Source organism: Cyrtonyx montezumae, unplaced genomic scaffold, assembly GCF_038088225.1.
Source record: "Cyrtonyx montezumae isolate F1298 unplaced genomic scaffold, pur_monq_1.0 scaffold_26, whole genome shotgun sequence".
Classification (NCBI taxonomy): domain Eukaryota; kingdom Metazoa; phylum Chordata; class Aves; order Galliformes; family Odontophoridae; genus Cyrtonyx; species Cyrtonyx montezumae.
Window position 1 is genome coordinate 2,531,304 of NW_027072003.1, and position 16,014 is coordinate 2,547,317.

A 16,014-nucleotide genomic window follows, 5' to 3' on the forward strand; every position below is an offset into this window, starting at 1 on the left:
AAGAGCTGGCCAAAAGTTTTATGCTTACAATTACTGGGGAATTCCACGAGGAGGCCCTGAACATTTGTTTTCAAGCAGACAATGTGGTGTGAAATAGCTATGCATTCTTGAGAGCTTTTCAAAGTATGCACCAACACAAAGGCTGTTCCCAACGGCAGAAAAATCCGTGTTTCAATGCTAATCACCATGTGTCCTGTGTTCCAGCACACACAGTAAGGGCAGTGCCACCTCCTCCTGGCCCAGCTCAGGCAGCCTGGAATTGCAGCCACACGTCCTGAAGCATCTTTGGCCCAGAGGTTAGTCCTGAGGTAGTAAATACAAGTCAGCTGATACAGATTTGCTTCCCAGTCTTCATTTTTGGTGCCTTACGTGGTTTCACTATAGTCGTGAATGTTCCGTGTCCTATTAAAATCAAAGTTATGCTCACGTAACCTGTGGAAAGGTCTGGGGGAAGCAGCTTGCTCCAGGTCACTGTCAGTGATGCCCTCAGTCCGAAGGGGTCGTGGGGCCTCCCGAGCTGACTGCTGATGCAGAAAGTGAGAGTGGGAGAGAGCCAGGTCTTTGTTCACTCCCCATAAAGGAAGCTGAAAGGGTTCTGAAAAAAGAAACAACAGAAGATGAACAGGAGTGGGTTCAGGATAAATAAACTCAAGTTTTAGATATTTTTGAGTTGTGTCGTTTAGCAACTGCCCCCTTCTGAGGCTGCCTTCTCAAGAAGAATTATTTTGGAGCTACCTGAAACTCAACCCAGCTCAAACAGAATGGCTATGAGTTTCCTGTGTGAAGTTTTAAACCTGGGCTAACAGACACGGAAAGGATCACATCACAAGCTTTCAGAGATGGACTGTACACGAAGAAATACATCTTTTGCAGTATGATCCTCTTCAGCTCTTGCAAACTGAGGGCTAGCTCTGCTAACAAGGAGTTAGCAAACAGAAGAACTACTCCACGCACTATGGTGTTTGTAGAATTAGCTGTGAACCAACAGCAGGAAGGTCAGTGATATCAGAAAATACAAAAGAGCCAGAGGGAAAAGGACATGCTCACCATTAATCTGCTGGGAAGAGATCTTCTTCTCACTTATTCTGTCATGGCTGGTAAGGAAGACAGACACGTCTCTGTCCACTAAAAGATTATCAAGAGCACTGTTTTCATGCTGGGTGTGTGCTGTGTATGTTTCTTTAGGCACCTGCACCATGAGATTAGGGAGAGTTTGCTCCAGGGGGTCCTCTTCTGTGATGTAGGTGTAGGGACAGTACTCTCGTGTCCTGGAGTAGATGTTTGCGTTGTCGTAACAGTCCGAGCAGATCACCAATGGTGCTGTGCCACCTGACAAACAGGGAGGAAAAAATGCTCTCAAAGAGGACAAGAACTCTTAATTCCCACTGACTTTCATGGCTTAGTGTGATCCCTGACTTTCGAGACCCCAAAGGACAGGGGCAGCACGAAACTCTACTGGACACTGAATCAAGGAGTTCTCCAGTGGCAATGCAGCCTTGCTGGGCAGATCACAAACACTAATCAAGAAACCTCTGGAGGCAACTGCACTACTCTGGGACTTGAAGGACAGCAGTCATGACATCCTTATGCAAAGGCACTCATAGCAGATGTGAACCCAGATATTGTTGGAGCACAGATTACACCACCTGCATGGAATGCAGCAGCTCTGACTGCAGAGAATAAATACTAGAAGAAAAGCAGGAGATGCTTCAAACTCAAAACATTCAATGGATGCTTTATGAGCAACCTCAACTCTTCTTTAGGAAAAGTCACCTTTGATGTAAATATGCAGAACTGCCCTACATTGTGCAACACTGCTGCCAGCTATGAGGTGCAGTGGCATCCTAGTGAATGCAAGCAGTACACGTGAGGATGTTGCTTACCATCTGTGCCTTTGTGCACGTAGCTACTGGCTGGAGGCATGAGCTGCTGATGGCTTCCTGCCTCTGAGTTACTGTATCCTTCCTGAGGCTCTGACAGAGTTCCTTGGGAGGATAAATAACTGGGAATGTCAGCAGGTAGGTTCATCTCCTCTGCAAGGCAGAATTCACGTTGACGACGTTAAGAGCTCAGTACCCACATTAACAAAAACACAGACAGAATTTCAACACACAAACTGTTGTCTTTTCTCTACCTCAGTGATGAAAAATCCACATAGCTAGCTGAAAACTAACAGGTCCCCAACAGATATTCACACACACTACTTCAGGTCCTAAAGATGTTTCTAAGTGAATTTGAATATTCATTTCCAAACTTCAGTGCTTCCCCTCAACGTAGAACAAATTCAGTGTGTAGGAAATAAAATTCTCTGCTTATACATATATATATAAATAAATGGAAACTTCCCTCTTCACCTGAAAGGTGAACTTGAGCAAATCCCTTAGGAGACTTTAAAAGGAGATCTTTAATCCTTTGATCTGCTGTAACAAAACCAGAAATCTCACCATCCGTGTTTGGGATTGAAAACATGACTGAAGCACGTTGCTGTGGTACTCTACCTGTGTTAGTGATGCTATAATCTTCACTCTTCCTTCTCATGTGGTAGATCACAATAACCCAAACCAGAGAAGTTCCCACAACGCAGCAAACCACGACAATAATCACAACCCCCACTGTTGTCCAGCCATCATCCTCATGGACAATGCCACTCTGGGAAGAATCACAGTTGGGGGAAGCCAGCACATTTAGGTAAATGTGACCACGCTCAGTGCCCAGCGTGTTGGACATAATGCATGTGTACTTCCCAGCATCCTCGAGCCCAGCATCCACGATGATGAGGAGCTGATTGGCTGCAGCAAAAAAATGCCTCTCTGTGACAGTCAAAGGCCCATCATCTTTAGTCCAGTTGAGGCGAGGGGCAGGGCTGCCACCAGCTATGCACTGCAGGACAGCAGTTTCACCTCTGGTTACTGTTCTGTCTTCCAGGGGCCTAATAAATGAAGGAGTTTCTGTGGCAGTGGAGAAAACAAACAGAAGAACCGTAAGATAACTTTGCAGTGCAACCACACTGTGTATTCCATGAGATATAAAAATCTGATCTTATAACCTGAATGCAAACATGAGCAAGGAAGCACAGGATCTAGCACTGAAAACACCCCCAACCTCTGCCAAGCAGTTAGAGATACTGTTCCAGAGGCAGCACGTTTAAATTGCAAGTTTGGTGGACAGGGCTGTATGTGGTGCAACTACAAGGGCAGAAAAGAGTCTTCTCTTTTTCCTTATTATAGAGTACCACCTACAGCCAGAGGAATAAGAACCTACTTTCTTCATATTTTCTGTTAACTTCTTTCTTTAGGACTTAAGCCTGCTACTTACAGATAAGCTATACAATCACTGTAGGAGCTGAAGAATCCATTCCAGCAGAGGTGAGCATGTCTCTTACCTAACACAGTCAGCGTAGCATTTGCTGACAAACCACCAGCATCGTTTTGTGCCATACAGCTATAGATGCCCATGTCTTCTATTTTCACATTTGCAATGAAGAACACATCATCCTCAGGCATGACATGCATCCTCCTCTCTCGTGCAGCAGGGAAGTCTGTGCCACCATCTTTCTGCCAGGAGATCTGAGGAGTGGGGTGGCCCTCTGCAGCACACTCCAGTCGGGCCATAGCCCCAGTGCGGATAGTAAGATCCATGGGGGTTTTCAGGAAGGAAGGCAGCTCTGGATCAAGAGAGACATTCAAGCTTTAGTATTTTCAGTACCAGGAAAAAAAAATTAAGCAGCAAAAGCTCCACAGCACAGAATACCTGAAAATAAACAAATCTGAAATATACCTCTATTTCTTCCTTTCCTTCTAATGAGCTGCACTTACTTTCAGTGGTCATTTCTAAAAGCCTAGCCCTCAAATATAGTAACTAAGTACAGAATCTACACTGATCATTTAAGATCTTTAAGACAACACTTATAGTGGGGAAAAGACATGCTGAAGGAGCCGGGCCAGTCTGGAGAAAAGAGAGCTGCAGGGAGACCTCATTACAGCCTTCTGGTATTTAGAGGGAGATTATAACAGGAGGAAAAATCAACTTTTAAGACTGGTAGGGGAGGGAGAATGGTTTTAAACTGAAGGAGGGGGAAACTTTTCACTGAGACTATGGTAAGGGGTGGGAAGAAGATGCTCAGAGGTTGTGGATGCCCCCTCCCTGGAGGCATTCAAGGCTAGGTTGGATGGGGCCCTGGGCAACCTGACTGAATATTTGATCCAGCTCCTGGCAAACCTGTCTGTGGCAGGGGGATTGGAACATGACGACCCCTGAGGTCCCTTCCAACCCAAGCCATCCTCTCTTTCCTGGTAATAGGGAAGGTGAACTTCCACCTCCACAGCTGAAGTCTGCATTATCTGTTCTATACAAGCAAAAGAAAAAGCACATGCATCCCTGCTCTCCGACATAATGGGGAACAGTGGTCTGCTAGGTGATGTAAATGTGGTGTTCCCAACTTCCTTCTCTGAAGTCAAAATAATATAAACCCTTCATTTTGGCTAAAATAATTAAAAAAAAAAGGAATTCATGAATTGATTTTTCAGAGTTTGTTTCCAGTACTACAAGCTACTTTGTTTTGTTGAATCTTCTCCAGCTAGGGCAAGGTGCCTAGTTAATGAAGAGACAGCAGAGGGAGCTTTTAGTTTAAGAGACTTCTTCCACTCAGCCAGATCAACAACTAACTGAACTATAATCTCCCACGCTTTCACATCTGCCCCTTTTCAAAAGTGAACAGAAAGCCTTCCACTAGCAATATTACTTCTTTCCTGTTTTACTGAAAGGTATTTGGTCTGTCTAAATTCCAGCAAGACATTACTGTGAGGCAACTTTAGACCCTCAATTGAGAACTAAGGTATCCTAATAGATTTTATGAGTCAAACTGGAAGTGTCAGAAACAGATCTGTTCTACTTTAGGTTGAAAGTGTTTCTTCCACATCACTGTTACTGCTTACCATGAACAGTCAGCTTGGCTTTGTCAGAATAGTTGGAGCCAAAGTGATTGGTGACGATGCACTGATATTTTCCTTCATCGGTGAAGTTCACATTGAAAAGGTGCAGAACAGTGGTGTACTCCACAATCTCACCTTTCTGCTGCTGATACCTGGCAAAATTCTCAACCTCTGCATCATACAGCATTTCGCTGTCCTTACGCCAGGCAGTGGACATGGGTGAATCACTGCTGCTCACAGCAGTGCAGGTCAGAGTCACGTTCATGCCACGCAGAGCGATGGTGGTCTCAGGATGCACACGTATCTGTGGTTTAGGGAAGTTATCTGAAAATAAAAGCAGCAAGGTTAGCTACTTTCCTCTTCAACATGCAATCAACACTGCAAGAAAACTCACCCAAAAGAGTAAGCAGAGTGAAAGCTGTAGGAACAGATGTCCTGCTTGGGAGGATATTTATTACTGGGTATTGAGCTGTTTTTATTTGGAAATCAAGCTATGAACAGAGGATTAGAATCACAGGTAGGAGTACTGAAGAAGCACTGAGAACAATCAGTGCAGAATCATGCTCTTTAGTATAGTGCTGCCCTTTCTTTTCTTTCTTCTGGAACTTGTTGAGATTATGTGCTCAGCTGAGGAGCTGGGTTAGTTCACGAAGAGCAGATTCGTTTTCAGACAGTTTAAATATCCTGAAAAGCCTTTAAAGTTACACAAATGCAAAGCACTGAAAGCAGCTTACACTATCTCATTTGAACAGTTATTTTGACACCTCTTATTACAGCAGACATTCTCACAGGTACACAGTGCTCAACGTTGGTAACATTGGAATGGAGAAGTATATCCCTTACCACCAAAACAATTAAAGAATTATGCATGCAAAAGCAACATTTGTTAGACTACTCCATAGGAAAACAGAATAGCAGGCTATTTCCAGCACTGCTACAGACTTCACATGACTGTGGGCAGTCTCTCAGTTTTCCATTTCACAGTTTGGTTACAGAAATAAACAGGCTTATGTCTGAAAATGTGACAGCACAGAGACCGGATCAGCGTTACAGATATTGACCATCTGAAGAGATGTTGCAGCATTAACTACCCTGCCCTTGCTGGTACAGAGAGAAGTCAAATACCTCTCATAAAGCAAAAGGCATTCATACACAGGAGGAATGGAAACAATATCAGTTTTTAAACAGTAACCTAAATGAAAAACAAAGCAATCTCATAGAATTACACAGACCAAGCACCTCCAGCAGTGCTGCAGTCTGGTTTCAGAAAGACACCTGCACAGATCTGAGTCACTACGATTTGATGCCAAAAATAATTAAAAATACAAACCACAGACGAAGTCATCGGGGCCCACACTGAAAAGGCTCTGCCCTGCTAACCACTCAGGGTGAGCACAGCTGACATTTACAGCCTCCTGTAAGTGACTGTCAGTGAGCCACTGTGGCAGCCACTTCAACTGGCAATCACAGAGCAAGCTGCTGGTGTTCAAAATCCTGCAGAAACAAGGCAAAATGCAGGTGTGGTTAAAGCTGATGCTGACATGTGATTTCACACAGTGGAATGATTTCAAAGCATATATACTTTCAGAAATTATAGGATTTGCAGTCTTTCTCCATGCTCATGTGTAAATGTACTTCTCTTCACCTTCCTCAGACCAGCAGACCTTGCAGCCTAACACTCCATATGGCCAAGACTAACCAGATAACAGTTTTAAAACAGATTGTATGATATTCAGAGAGTTTATCTCATAGAGACAACTCAGTTACACTAGAATTAGTCTTGGGTGTGAAGATCACTTCACATTATCATTTTACAAGTCTAAAGATGACAAGAGGCTCTAGCAGCTTAAGCATCCACCGAGCAACTAAAAACTTCTGTGCAGCTGTGAATGTTAAGGTCTTTCCCTAGCCTGGAAAAGGGGATGACAAAATGCACATTTTGATACCCCACCCCCCCAAAATCCTGGTGAATCATTTATTCTGATCACCAGTGCAGTAAAAAAAATGTTTTACTGATTATAACTAAGGAAACAGAGATGCAAATTTAGTCAGGCCCTAAATCAAATTTAGTCCACTGTCAGTGACTTTGAGTTGACAAGTTACAAGCACTGCTTTAACTCTTCTGTTAGGAGAGTCGGATGTACTTCAGTCAATTCTACAACAGCTCATGGATTCTGAACAAAAGCAAGAATTGTAAGAACTGTAAAGAACTGCCATAAACTTACAGCTCCTTTAGCTGAGCATGGGCAAATGCATTTTCCTGGACGGACATTACTGCGTTGTTGCTTAAATCTCTGCAAAGAACAACAATGGGTACGAATGATTTCACATCTACCTTCAGTTAAATCACTGAAAATTTGAGAGAGAATACAAGATTGAAAGCAATCAACAACTGGTAGATCTACAGAGCAAAGTACTTACAGATGTTCAAGTCCTTCAAGACCAGAGAATGCTTTCTTCGTGATTGACTTAATCTGATTTCCTTGCAAGATTCTGTAACACAAGCACACCCCAAGCCCAGAAAGCAGTCAATGTCAAGGTAAGCTCATAAATAAGACCCTAAAGAAGTTCCCTAAGATGTTTAACAAAGGTTTTCTTCATTCTAGAAGAATTTAAGCTCAAAAAATAGCATTCAGTCATTTAAGGCTCAACTCGTTTTCTCAAGGATTGTATTTTTCTATCTTTAACTTTGAGATGGGCCAGAAAATAATTAAACCAGCAGAATGGAACAGTGGTAACAGAACTTGGGAGGGAGCAACAAGCTCCCAATACCAATCTGCCACAGCCACATTAGCTCCTCAGACTGCACGTTTGTCATGAACAGTGCTTGCAGCTTCACAGAATGGTTTATTCTCCTACAAAGCACGCAGCACTGAATAGTGTTGAAGTACTGAAAAGTTGCTAATTGAATGCTGTTTCACATTTGCTCAAAAATACTTTTTTCCCCCCCTCCCTTCAGAGAAGCAGTTAAGTTTTGCCCAAACTGAAGCATGAAGAATAACAGTCACCACACAGCAACAGTGAGCTACTCAGTAACAGCTGCAGATAAATGTCTAATATCCTCACACTGGTACTGCAAAGCCATTGAGTGCTACACAGACCCAGTGGTCACGAACATGGAATCCAAATCTACAGCAAGTTGTCCTAGTACAGAAGAGGAACCACAGCTGCCAATCAGAAAGGCTTTTTGATTTCCCACTTTCCCTCTTTTGTTTGCCTCAGAAGCACTGTCACTCTGATGTTCTGTAATACGTACAGTTTATCCAACCTGCTGAGTCCCACAAATGCTTCGTTTGCATCCTCTATGGCCCAGGAGATCTCATTGTTCCCCAGGTCCCTGCAGGAGCAGAAAAGTCCTCTTACAAACCTTGCAACATCATCATGACCACTGGTGGTGCTTAGCGATGGAAGAGAACTTACTGTTATACATGCCTGGTAAAGGTGCTCTGGGTCAGGCACTGGAACAGGCTCCCCAGGAAAGTGGTCACAGCACCAAGCCTGCTGGAGGTCAAGAAGCGTTTGGAAAACGCTCTTAAGACATATGTGTAAATTTTTAGGTAGCCCTGTGCAGAGCTTGGAGTTGGACACAATGACTCTCACGGGTCTCTTCCAGCTTGGGGCATTCTGTGACTCTATGGGACAGTGTCACCTGGAAGGTCTCAACTTTTATACAACTATGTTTGTCAGAAGATGAACGTTCAACTCTTGGAAAACAGATCTGTCAAAGATCAGTGCCTCAGACAGAATCACAAATGAATTCTGAAATACAATTTCTTGATGTGGTATTTAAGGAAAGATCCAGCCTGATGAGCAGCTCTCACGTGATGGATCATTTACCAGGAGCTGGGAGAGGCTCCTGCAGCAAGTTGGTTCATGCAAGTGAATTAACCAACACACTTGCAGCATTAACCCTCCTGAGTAACAGGCTTAGAACAGCATCAGCATATTAAGAGATTACACACAGGTTATGGAGCAAGGTTGCCAGGCACAAAGAAGTAGATTTTCAGACTGAAGTTGATATTCTGCTCACAAATCTTGTTACAAGCTAATTTGCTTGAACTGTTTGATCTCTGTGCAGCTCTTCTGCTCCTCACACAGGATAGTGTGGTCTAAGCAGCAAAAGCAACAGGGCAGTATGGCTTTGGAATGATTAAATGCTATTTAGAAGGTGAAATAAATTCAGTTCTTTCAGCCAGAACGGCATGGACTGAGCAAAGAGTTCCTACTGATAAAGCTGAAGTTTTGTGCCTTAAAACCACTTTGCACAGAAGAATTTGCAGACAGCCATGTTGTTTAAAGGAAGACACACAGATGAAAAGCAGGCTGTATTACACCTTACCAGATAGCATCACACACCTCAGCGTGATGGACCTCCCAAAGAAGCCATGACACAGAACACTTATGCATACAAATGTGTGCACCATCTCATATAACACTACTTTCCTTGTGCTAAGGGTGGAAAAAGGCAGTATCTATATTCCCTTGGGTGAGATTGTAAATGTGGAGGTTAGTGTCCTGAAAGAGACTAGGATCAGCCTCCAGGATGTTCTCAGGGGTATCACACTTTCTTACTTTGAACGTCTCATTCTTAATACCTTGCAGGAGTCATTTCTGCAATATATGTACTTTCAAGTTCACAAATTCACAATTCATGTACCCCAGGGACTTCCACGTGGCCTTAGCACTTGCTGACATTAAGGTATTTCACTCCTTGGAATGTGTTCAGTTGAATGTACTGGATATGGATATGATCTAATGAGAAAAATGACTAGATGAGTAATATGCCAAACGCATTCCCAAGTTGCCAACTCTGATGATATGAACTATTCTCTTGAATTCTCTCCAGATCTGCTTCAGAATTTTATAGCATGAATGCCAGAAAGGCATCAAGGCCGAGTCACAGTATAACAAAGTAATTAATGTTGGAGAATTTACAACTTGTGCTACTCAATACACTTTTATTATTACTGTGCTCTTATTACCTCTTGCTTTATGTACAGATTTTAGTTTGTTCTTGGTCATCAAGGTGACCTTGCAGAATGGTGTCAGGAGCTGAACATACAAAAACTTATGCCAGTCTTAGCACTGTGGCTTGTATACAGTTCACCTCAATCTGACAGCACCACAGTATCTCTTGTTTGAAGTATTTTCACACTCCAATACTTCAACTGCTTAGTAAAATGAGTGAGCTGCCCCCAAAAAAGCCTCTCATTGTGTGAGAGGAGGAGTGTGCTCCTTCTGCTTGGATGGGCACAAATGCTTGGAGCTGCTGTCCTGCAAATTCCAGCCTGAAGCAGACTGCATCCTTTCAGCTGTTCCTCGCCCCTGAGGAGCCCAGGAAAACCGACTAATTAATCTGCTCTTGTTCTTTTTTCATGCTACTCTAAATCTAAGAAATTAGTTCTAATTATTTCATTAAAAGGTTGCATTAAGGTTAACAGAATATGACTGCTTACATAAATTTCTCTGATAAGTTTGTTTATTTAAGCATTTATTTAATGAACTGACAGAGGGGTTATAAACTTTCACTCCTTTCTCAACTATCTTTGTTTAGGATGATCGTTAAGTGTTTGGATCTACTTGAGGTTTTTTGTTTTCTTCTTAATTAATGCTTGGGTCCTGTCAGCAGTATTGAACAGCTCCAGCTGGTAGCAAAGTCCTGGCAAATGCAGAGCTGTGCTTCTGATGGAAAGGAATAATCCTACTCCTCTCCTGTGTGCTGCATTGGGACACCTGCACACATACCGTGGCCAGTTCCAACCCTAATAACAACACCTGGAATAAAGTGATATCCAGACTGGCATTTCTGCAAGCTCACTATCCACCCACACCTCCTCATACCTGGTAGGGAATGCAACCGAGCACTCAAGGTCCTCAGGTCACTGTTCCTTACCACCACTAAAATTACGTGGTTGATTTGTGTTAGCCATGCCAAGGCTCTGTTATCTGAGCACACCAAACAATGATCAGCCCTGTCACATCTGAAGGCAGGACAGCACCCAAGAACATCCACACACTGATCTCTGACTTGCTGAGAGCCAACACTCATCATCTTTACTTCCAAAAAGTTTTGCTGCGTTAAAATGAGATGGTTACACAAAACGTTCTGTACTCACAAGGTTCGAAGGTTTGTCAGACCTCTGAAGACACCATCAGCAATGTGACTAATGTGATTGTCTCCAAGGTTCAGTTTCTCCAGCAAACCAAGTCCCACAAAGGCAGACTCCCTGAGGCGAGTTAGCTGGTTATATGACAGGTCCCTAAAAACATTGAACAGGCACTTCAGAAGCACACAGAGGGGATTTATTACAATGACATTATCAAATGATTAAGTACTGAATCTTGATTAATTTCTAACAGAACACTTATTAAAAAAAATAACTAAAATACACAGTCTTAGCAAGGAAGTCAAGTACTTCCCTCAGTAAGTCTCTATATTTGTGCCAGCCAATATGTTATTTGCAATGTTACAAAATCCCCACTGAAAAGCAGCCCAGGGCTTACAGCTCAGCAAGTCTTTGGCAGAACTCCCATGCATCTGGGCTGATCCTGTTAATGGCATTCTGGCTAACGAAGAGTTGTTGCAGTGTCCGCAGACCATACAGCCAGCCCTTGTTTACTTCTGTTAAGTTATTATGTTCCAGTTCTCTAAAGAAAATGGAAGGAAAAACGTTTGCCAAACAGATAATCAATAAAATATTTATTTCTAAAATCTGATCTAGTAGGTCTCAGAATGATTTACTAACACTGAGCGTTATAGAACCTGAAATGCATGATTAGATTCATTTAATAGAAATCAAGAATGAAAAGGATATATGAAAGAACCAGTGGCTACAGCAACCCAGCAGCTGAACTGAATTGCAGTCTCTGTCCTAAAAGATAACTTTAAAAAACAAACAAAAAAACCCTTTTGCTAACACTGCATGGCATATAGAGGCAGTATCCTTCCACCTCTACAGCAACCAGATGCACCAACAGAATGGGAAAATGCAGATCCATTAACTCATGTCCTGCAACGCTCATTGATGTTTCAGCACAGCTTTGGTGTAAGGGAAGTCAAACAGGAATGATTCTGTGCCCCTCACCCCAAAAGTGCCTTAGAGACATTCAAGCACTACATATACTCACAATTCTTCTATACTATTGAGGCCAAAGAATGCTCCATCCATGAGTCTGCTAATCCCATTGCGCTGCATTTTTAAGGATTTTAGGGACTCCAGGCCTTGGAATGTAAGGCTTTCCACGATTTTAATCCGGTTCCTTTTCAGTTCCCTTATATAAAGATGACAGCAAAATATTAAAACATAATTAATGCACACATCACAATGAACAACACCAATGCACACAGTGCCTTGGTGAGCTTTCCAGACCACTACTTACAGAAACTGCACGTGAGGCAATTTGAAGATCTTTGGTGGAATCACACTAATCCTATTTCTGTTCAGCTTCAGCACTATGAGAGAGCTAGATAAATTATCGAGACAGCCTGCTTCCAGGGTAGTGATTCTGTTGTTACTCAGATTCCTAAGGGAGGAAGAGGGAAAAGAAGTCTTTTAGAACATTGAGAACTCTATGAACAAAACCACAGGCTCACACTTTCAGCTAGGCATGGTTAAGATAATGTCAACAAGGATCTACATAAAATGAGCTGAAGTCATTCGGTGTCCCTGCTGGCTGATGTACCAGCACTCTGACAGCAGCAGTTACTGCTTTGCATGCCATCTGAGAAAAAGCAATACAAATTGCTAGGAACAGCATTTCATTTCAAGCACATTTGTCCCTACCAGCTCAAATACAGAAACGTAGAGTGGGTGAGGTATTCAACACTACTGCCAGGAACCCCAGGCACGACAGAGCACATACTCACAGGTACTTCAGTTGCATCCGTGGAAAAGAAGCAGCTTTAATTTCTGAGATAAGATTGGAACTCAGATCTAGATTTTCCAACGAAAGGTAAACTTGGAGCTGCTCAGCATTTATTTCTGGAATGGTATTGTGCACCCTGAAAAACACCAGCAAGAGGTGATTCCCAAAACGTCCCATTCTTCGTGCTGCACAGCTGAAACAGCTGTAGGATGCTGTATATCAGCATTATCAGTGCACCTCCCAAACTGGAAAAGCAGCACACGCTTCAGACCCCTCACTCTTAAAGCAATACTGAAAATCCAAGAGTTATTTGCTGCCCTGACACACAGATAGATTCAAATTCTGGGTTTGTGCAAAGTGTCACTCCAAGATCCAACCCTTCCCCTTCCAAGCTGCCTGCCCTAGTCAACTGCACTTGATTGGTAATTCATGGTGACTCGGGTTGTCTCACTGATTGTACTTCTGCAAAGGAGTGCTTACAGATCCCCAAAGCACTGCTACAATTCCCCCATTTGCTAAAGAAGAAAAAAGCAGATGATGAGCTGTTACTTACAGTGAGAGAAGGGTGATATTAGAGGTCGTTTCTCCAAAATACGGAATTTCACTTAGCTCATTGTAATTCATTTTCCTTCAAGTAAAAAAACAATTCTTTACTGAAGCTTCCAAGAGGAGAAAATCCCTTCCATATGCATTTTCTGCTGTATGCATATCACCAAACATCCAACAGTTTCGTCTTAATAACATCAGCTGACAAGGCAGATAGTATAAACACCAACAATATGAAAAACATCACAGTGAGGCACATCAGCTTCCCCCAGTTTTAATGGGCACCAACACTCCTCTTTAACTCACAATCCACCAGAATGAAAATAAAAGTTCTCATCTCTTTTTACACGTATCGGTCTTCTCATCTTTTATGAGAAAGTTTTCTTTCAATGGAATCAGTTTTACATAAAATACGCTGCCAGCAAAGCATCCATGTTAAATTAAGCAGGATGGGATATTTTTGCAAGTCAGACCAGTTATCTAGGTATGCAGCACTCATTACACTTAGGCAGTAAGTTTATCATCGTGAAAAACGCTTACACTTCTTGCAGCATGTGAGCAGCCAAATCGAGGCTCCAGTTGGATGACAATATATGGTTATGACTTAAATCCCTAGAGAACAAAGAGAAAAGTTATTCTGGTTGCAGGAACTAAGAGAAAACGTGCACTTCGTGCAACTTAAAAGCTGCAAACTGAGGCATACAACTCTGCTTTCACTACAGGAGGGAGATGCTCCTCCTATGGTGGTGAACGAGGATGATTCTGTTAACAACGTTTGCATTTTGAGGAATGTTTTTATCTAGTTCATACTTAGAGAAGCACTGACTTATTTCCACCTGGTTTACTGCTGTCCTGACTGAAGGAGGCTGACACATGGCTGAACAAAGTGTAAAGCATGGCCTGATCCATAAACTGACAACAGGATGGCTGAGGCTGCTGCTCCATACTGAACCAAACACCACTCCCTCACCCTGCAAAAGCCAACAACTAACCATGCCCCAGCAGGTGAGCTCTGAACAACATTACAGCACAGACATACAGAACAGAACATGCTAAGTCCCTGACTTCCCACTGTTATCCATCACCCTCCAGTTATCCACAGAGCACACGCAATTTAGCAGGAAAAAATGCAGTTACAGCTGCCTGCTTTCATCAGGAAAATAAGCTCTGAAGGTGCTTTCCTGGCAGCAAGCAAAACCAAAGCACGCTGCCAGCATCACTGCAAGCAGTCTGGCAGTTATGAGAAAGGAGATGGGTCCGTGGAGATGGGTGAAATAATCGTGTGGGGTGGGGGGAACACATCTGGGACGTTGTGATGTGAGGAAAAATACGCTTGGAGTAATTTCAAACAGCTTGCATGCGTTACAACTCGTTGAGATTCAGAACTGCTACGGCTGTCAGACGGAAAGAAAAATCTCATCCCCCCCAACGCTCCCCACGTGCCAAAATCCTGAAAGCCACAACAGAGAGCGCGCTTAATTGTTGTTTGCAGCAGATGTCGGATTGCATAACGCTGCTCAGCGCCAGCGCTGCGCCCAGCACGGCTCCCAGGGAAGGCCGAGCCTCCAAGCTCACCCCCCAGCACCGAGCGCTCCCCCGATCCCCGCACACCCTCACACCCCTCCCAATATTTCTCGACAAAACAGCTCTACGTCTCCGCCGAACCGAGCAGCGCGTGGCCCCGCAGTCCCGCGGCACCGCCCGGAGGCCGCTGGCACCCGCACACCCGTTAGGCCTCGCCCGCAACCCTCCGCCCGCTAGGCCGCGGCCTCGCTCCGCCCGCCCGGCCCCGCCCCGCCCCGTGCTCACTCACAGCGCCGTGATGCCGGCGGGCGGCGGTGGGATCCTCCGCGGGCCCGGCCCGCTCGACAGGCGCTGCCGGCTGCAGTCCAGCAGGCCGCGGCGGCACGAGCACGGCGCGGGGCAGGGCTCGACCGCGGCCGCCCGCACCCACAGCGCCGTGAGCGGCAGCAGCAGCAGCAGCGCCCCGCGGGCGGTGCCCGGCCCCGCTTCCCGCATCCCCGGCTCAGCGCGGAGCGGCCCGCACCGCCCGCCCGGCCCCGCGCCGCGCCACGCCCCCGCCGCGCCACGTCACGACGTCAGCACGCCCGGCGGCGAGGGGCGGGGCTAAGGCAGGGCGATCGGAATGGGCGTGGTTATTACAAAACCCCGCCCCCCACGGTTTTTCCCCGCCCCCTGACCTCAGCGTGCCCCGCCCCTTGGCTCATTCAGGCCACGCCCGCGATCACATCAGACCGCGCCCCTTGGCGGGTTGGTGGCGGGGTCGTTCCTCCCCTCACCCTCCCATCACCCCCCACATCTCCTCGGAGCTCAACGAAGCTCCTCAGCGCAGACAAAGCCGAGGGTCCTCGCGCGGGGCTCCAGCAGCGGTTCCCACTGTTATTTGTACGCGTGACAGCATCGCCGTGGCGGCCCCGGTTGCACGCTAACAGCGGCCCCATCGCCGGGCCGCTCCCCGGCTCCGACCGCAGGCATCGGGCTCGCACCGCGCCCCGGCCCGGCGGTGTCTGAGCGCGGCCGCGGGAGCAGCGGGCCGGGCCTGGCCGCTGGGGGGCACGCGAGCCCCGAGGAGCCCCGCGGTGGCCGACCCATGGTTGGCTCGGGCCGTCCCCGCGGGAGGAGCCGCCCGCTGGCACCGCGGGGCCGTCCC

The 16,014-nt window shown here is 45.3% G+C and overlaps 1 protein-coding gene across 3 annotated transcripts; it reads right to left on the minus strand.

The window, feature by feature from the left end:
• Nucleotides 1–242: 242 nt before the first annotated feature.
• LRIG2 (leucine rich repeats and immunoglobulin like domains 2) lies at nucleotides 243–15,782 on the minus strand. Of its 3 annotated transcripts, none has more exons than XM_065740382.1 (18): nucleotides 15,742–15,782; nucleotides 13,884–13,955; nucleotides 13,351–13,425; nucleotides 12,799–12,933; nucleotides 12,312–12,455; nucleotides 12,060–12,203; nucleotides 11,436–11,579; nucleotides 11,048–11,191; nucleotides 8,188–8,268; nucleotides 7,353–7,424; nucleotides 7,157–7,225; nucleotides 6,262–6,425; nucleotides 4,935–5,255; nucleotides 3,383–3,664; nucleotides 2,499–2,948; nucleotides 1,884–2,033; nucleotides 1,048–1,329; nucleotides 243–595 (listed from the first exon to the last, which is right to left on the minus strand). In XM_065740382.1, the coding sequence occupies exons 2-18, from the start codon at nucleotides 13,895–13,897 to the stop codon at nucleotides 366–368; spliced, it is 2,901 nt and encodes a 966-aa protein (XP_065596454.1). In that variant the 5' UTR covers nucleotides 13,898–13,955; nucleotides 15,742–15,782; the 3' UTR covers nucleotides 243–365. The 3 variants fall into 3 exon arrangements, with proteins under 3 accessions (XP_065596454.1, XP_065596452.1, XP_065596453.1); XM_065740380.1 differs by lacking the exon at nucleotides 15,742–15,782 and adding an exon at nucleotides 15,157–15,241; XM_065740381.1 differs by lacking the exon at nucleotides 15,742–15,782 and adding an exon at nucleotides 14,336–14,397.
• Between the last annotated feature and the right edge of the window lie 232 nt (nucleotides 15,783–16,014).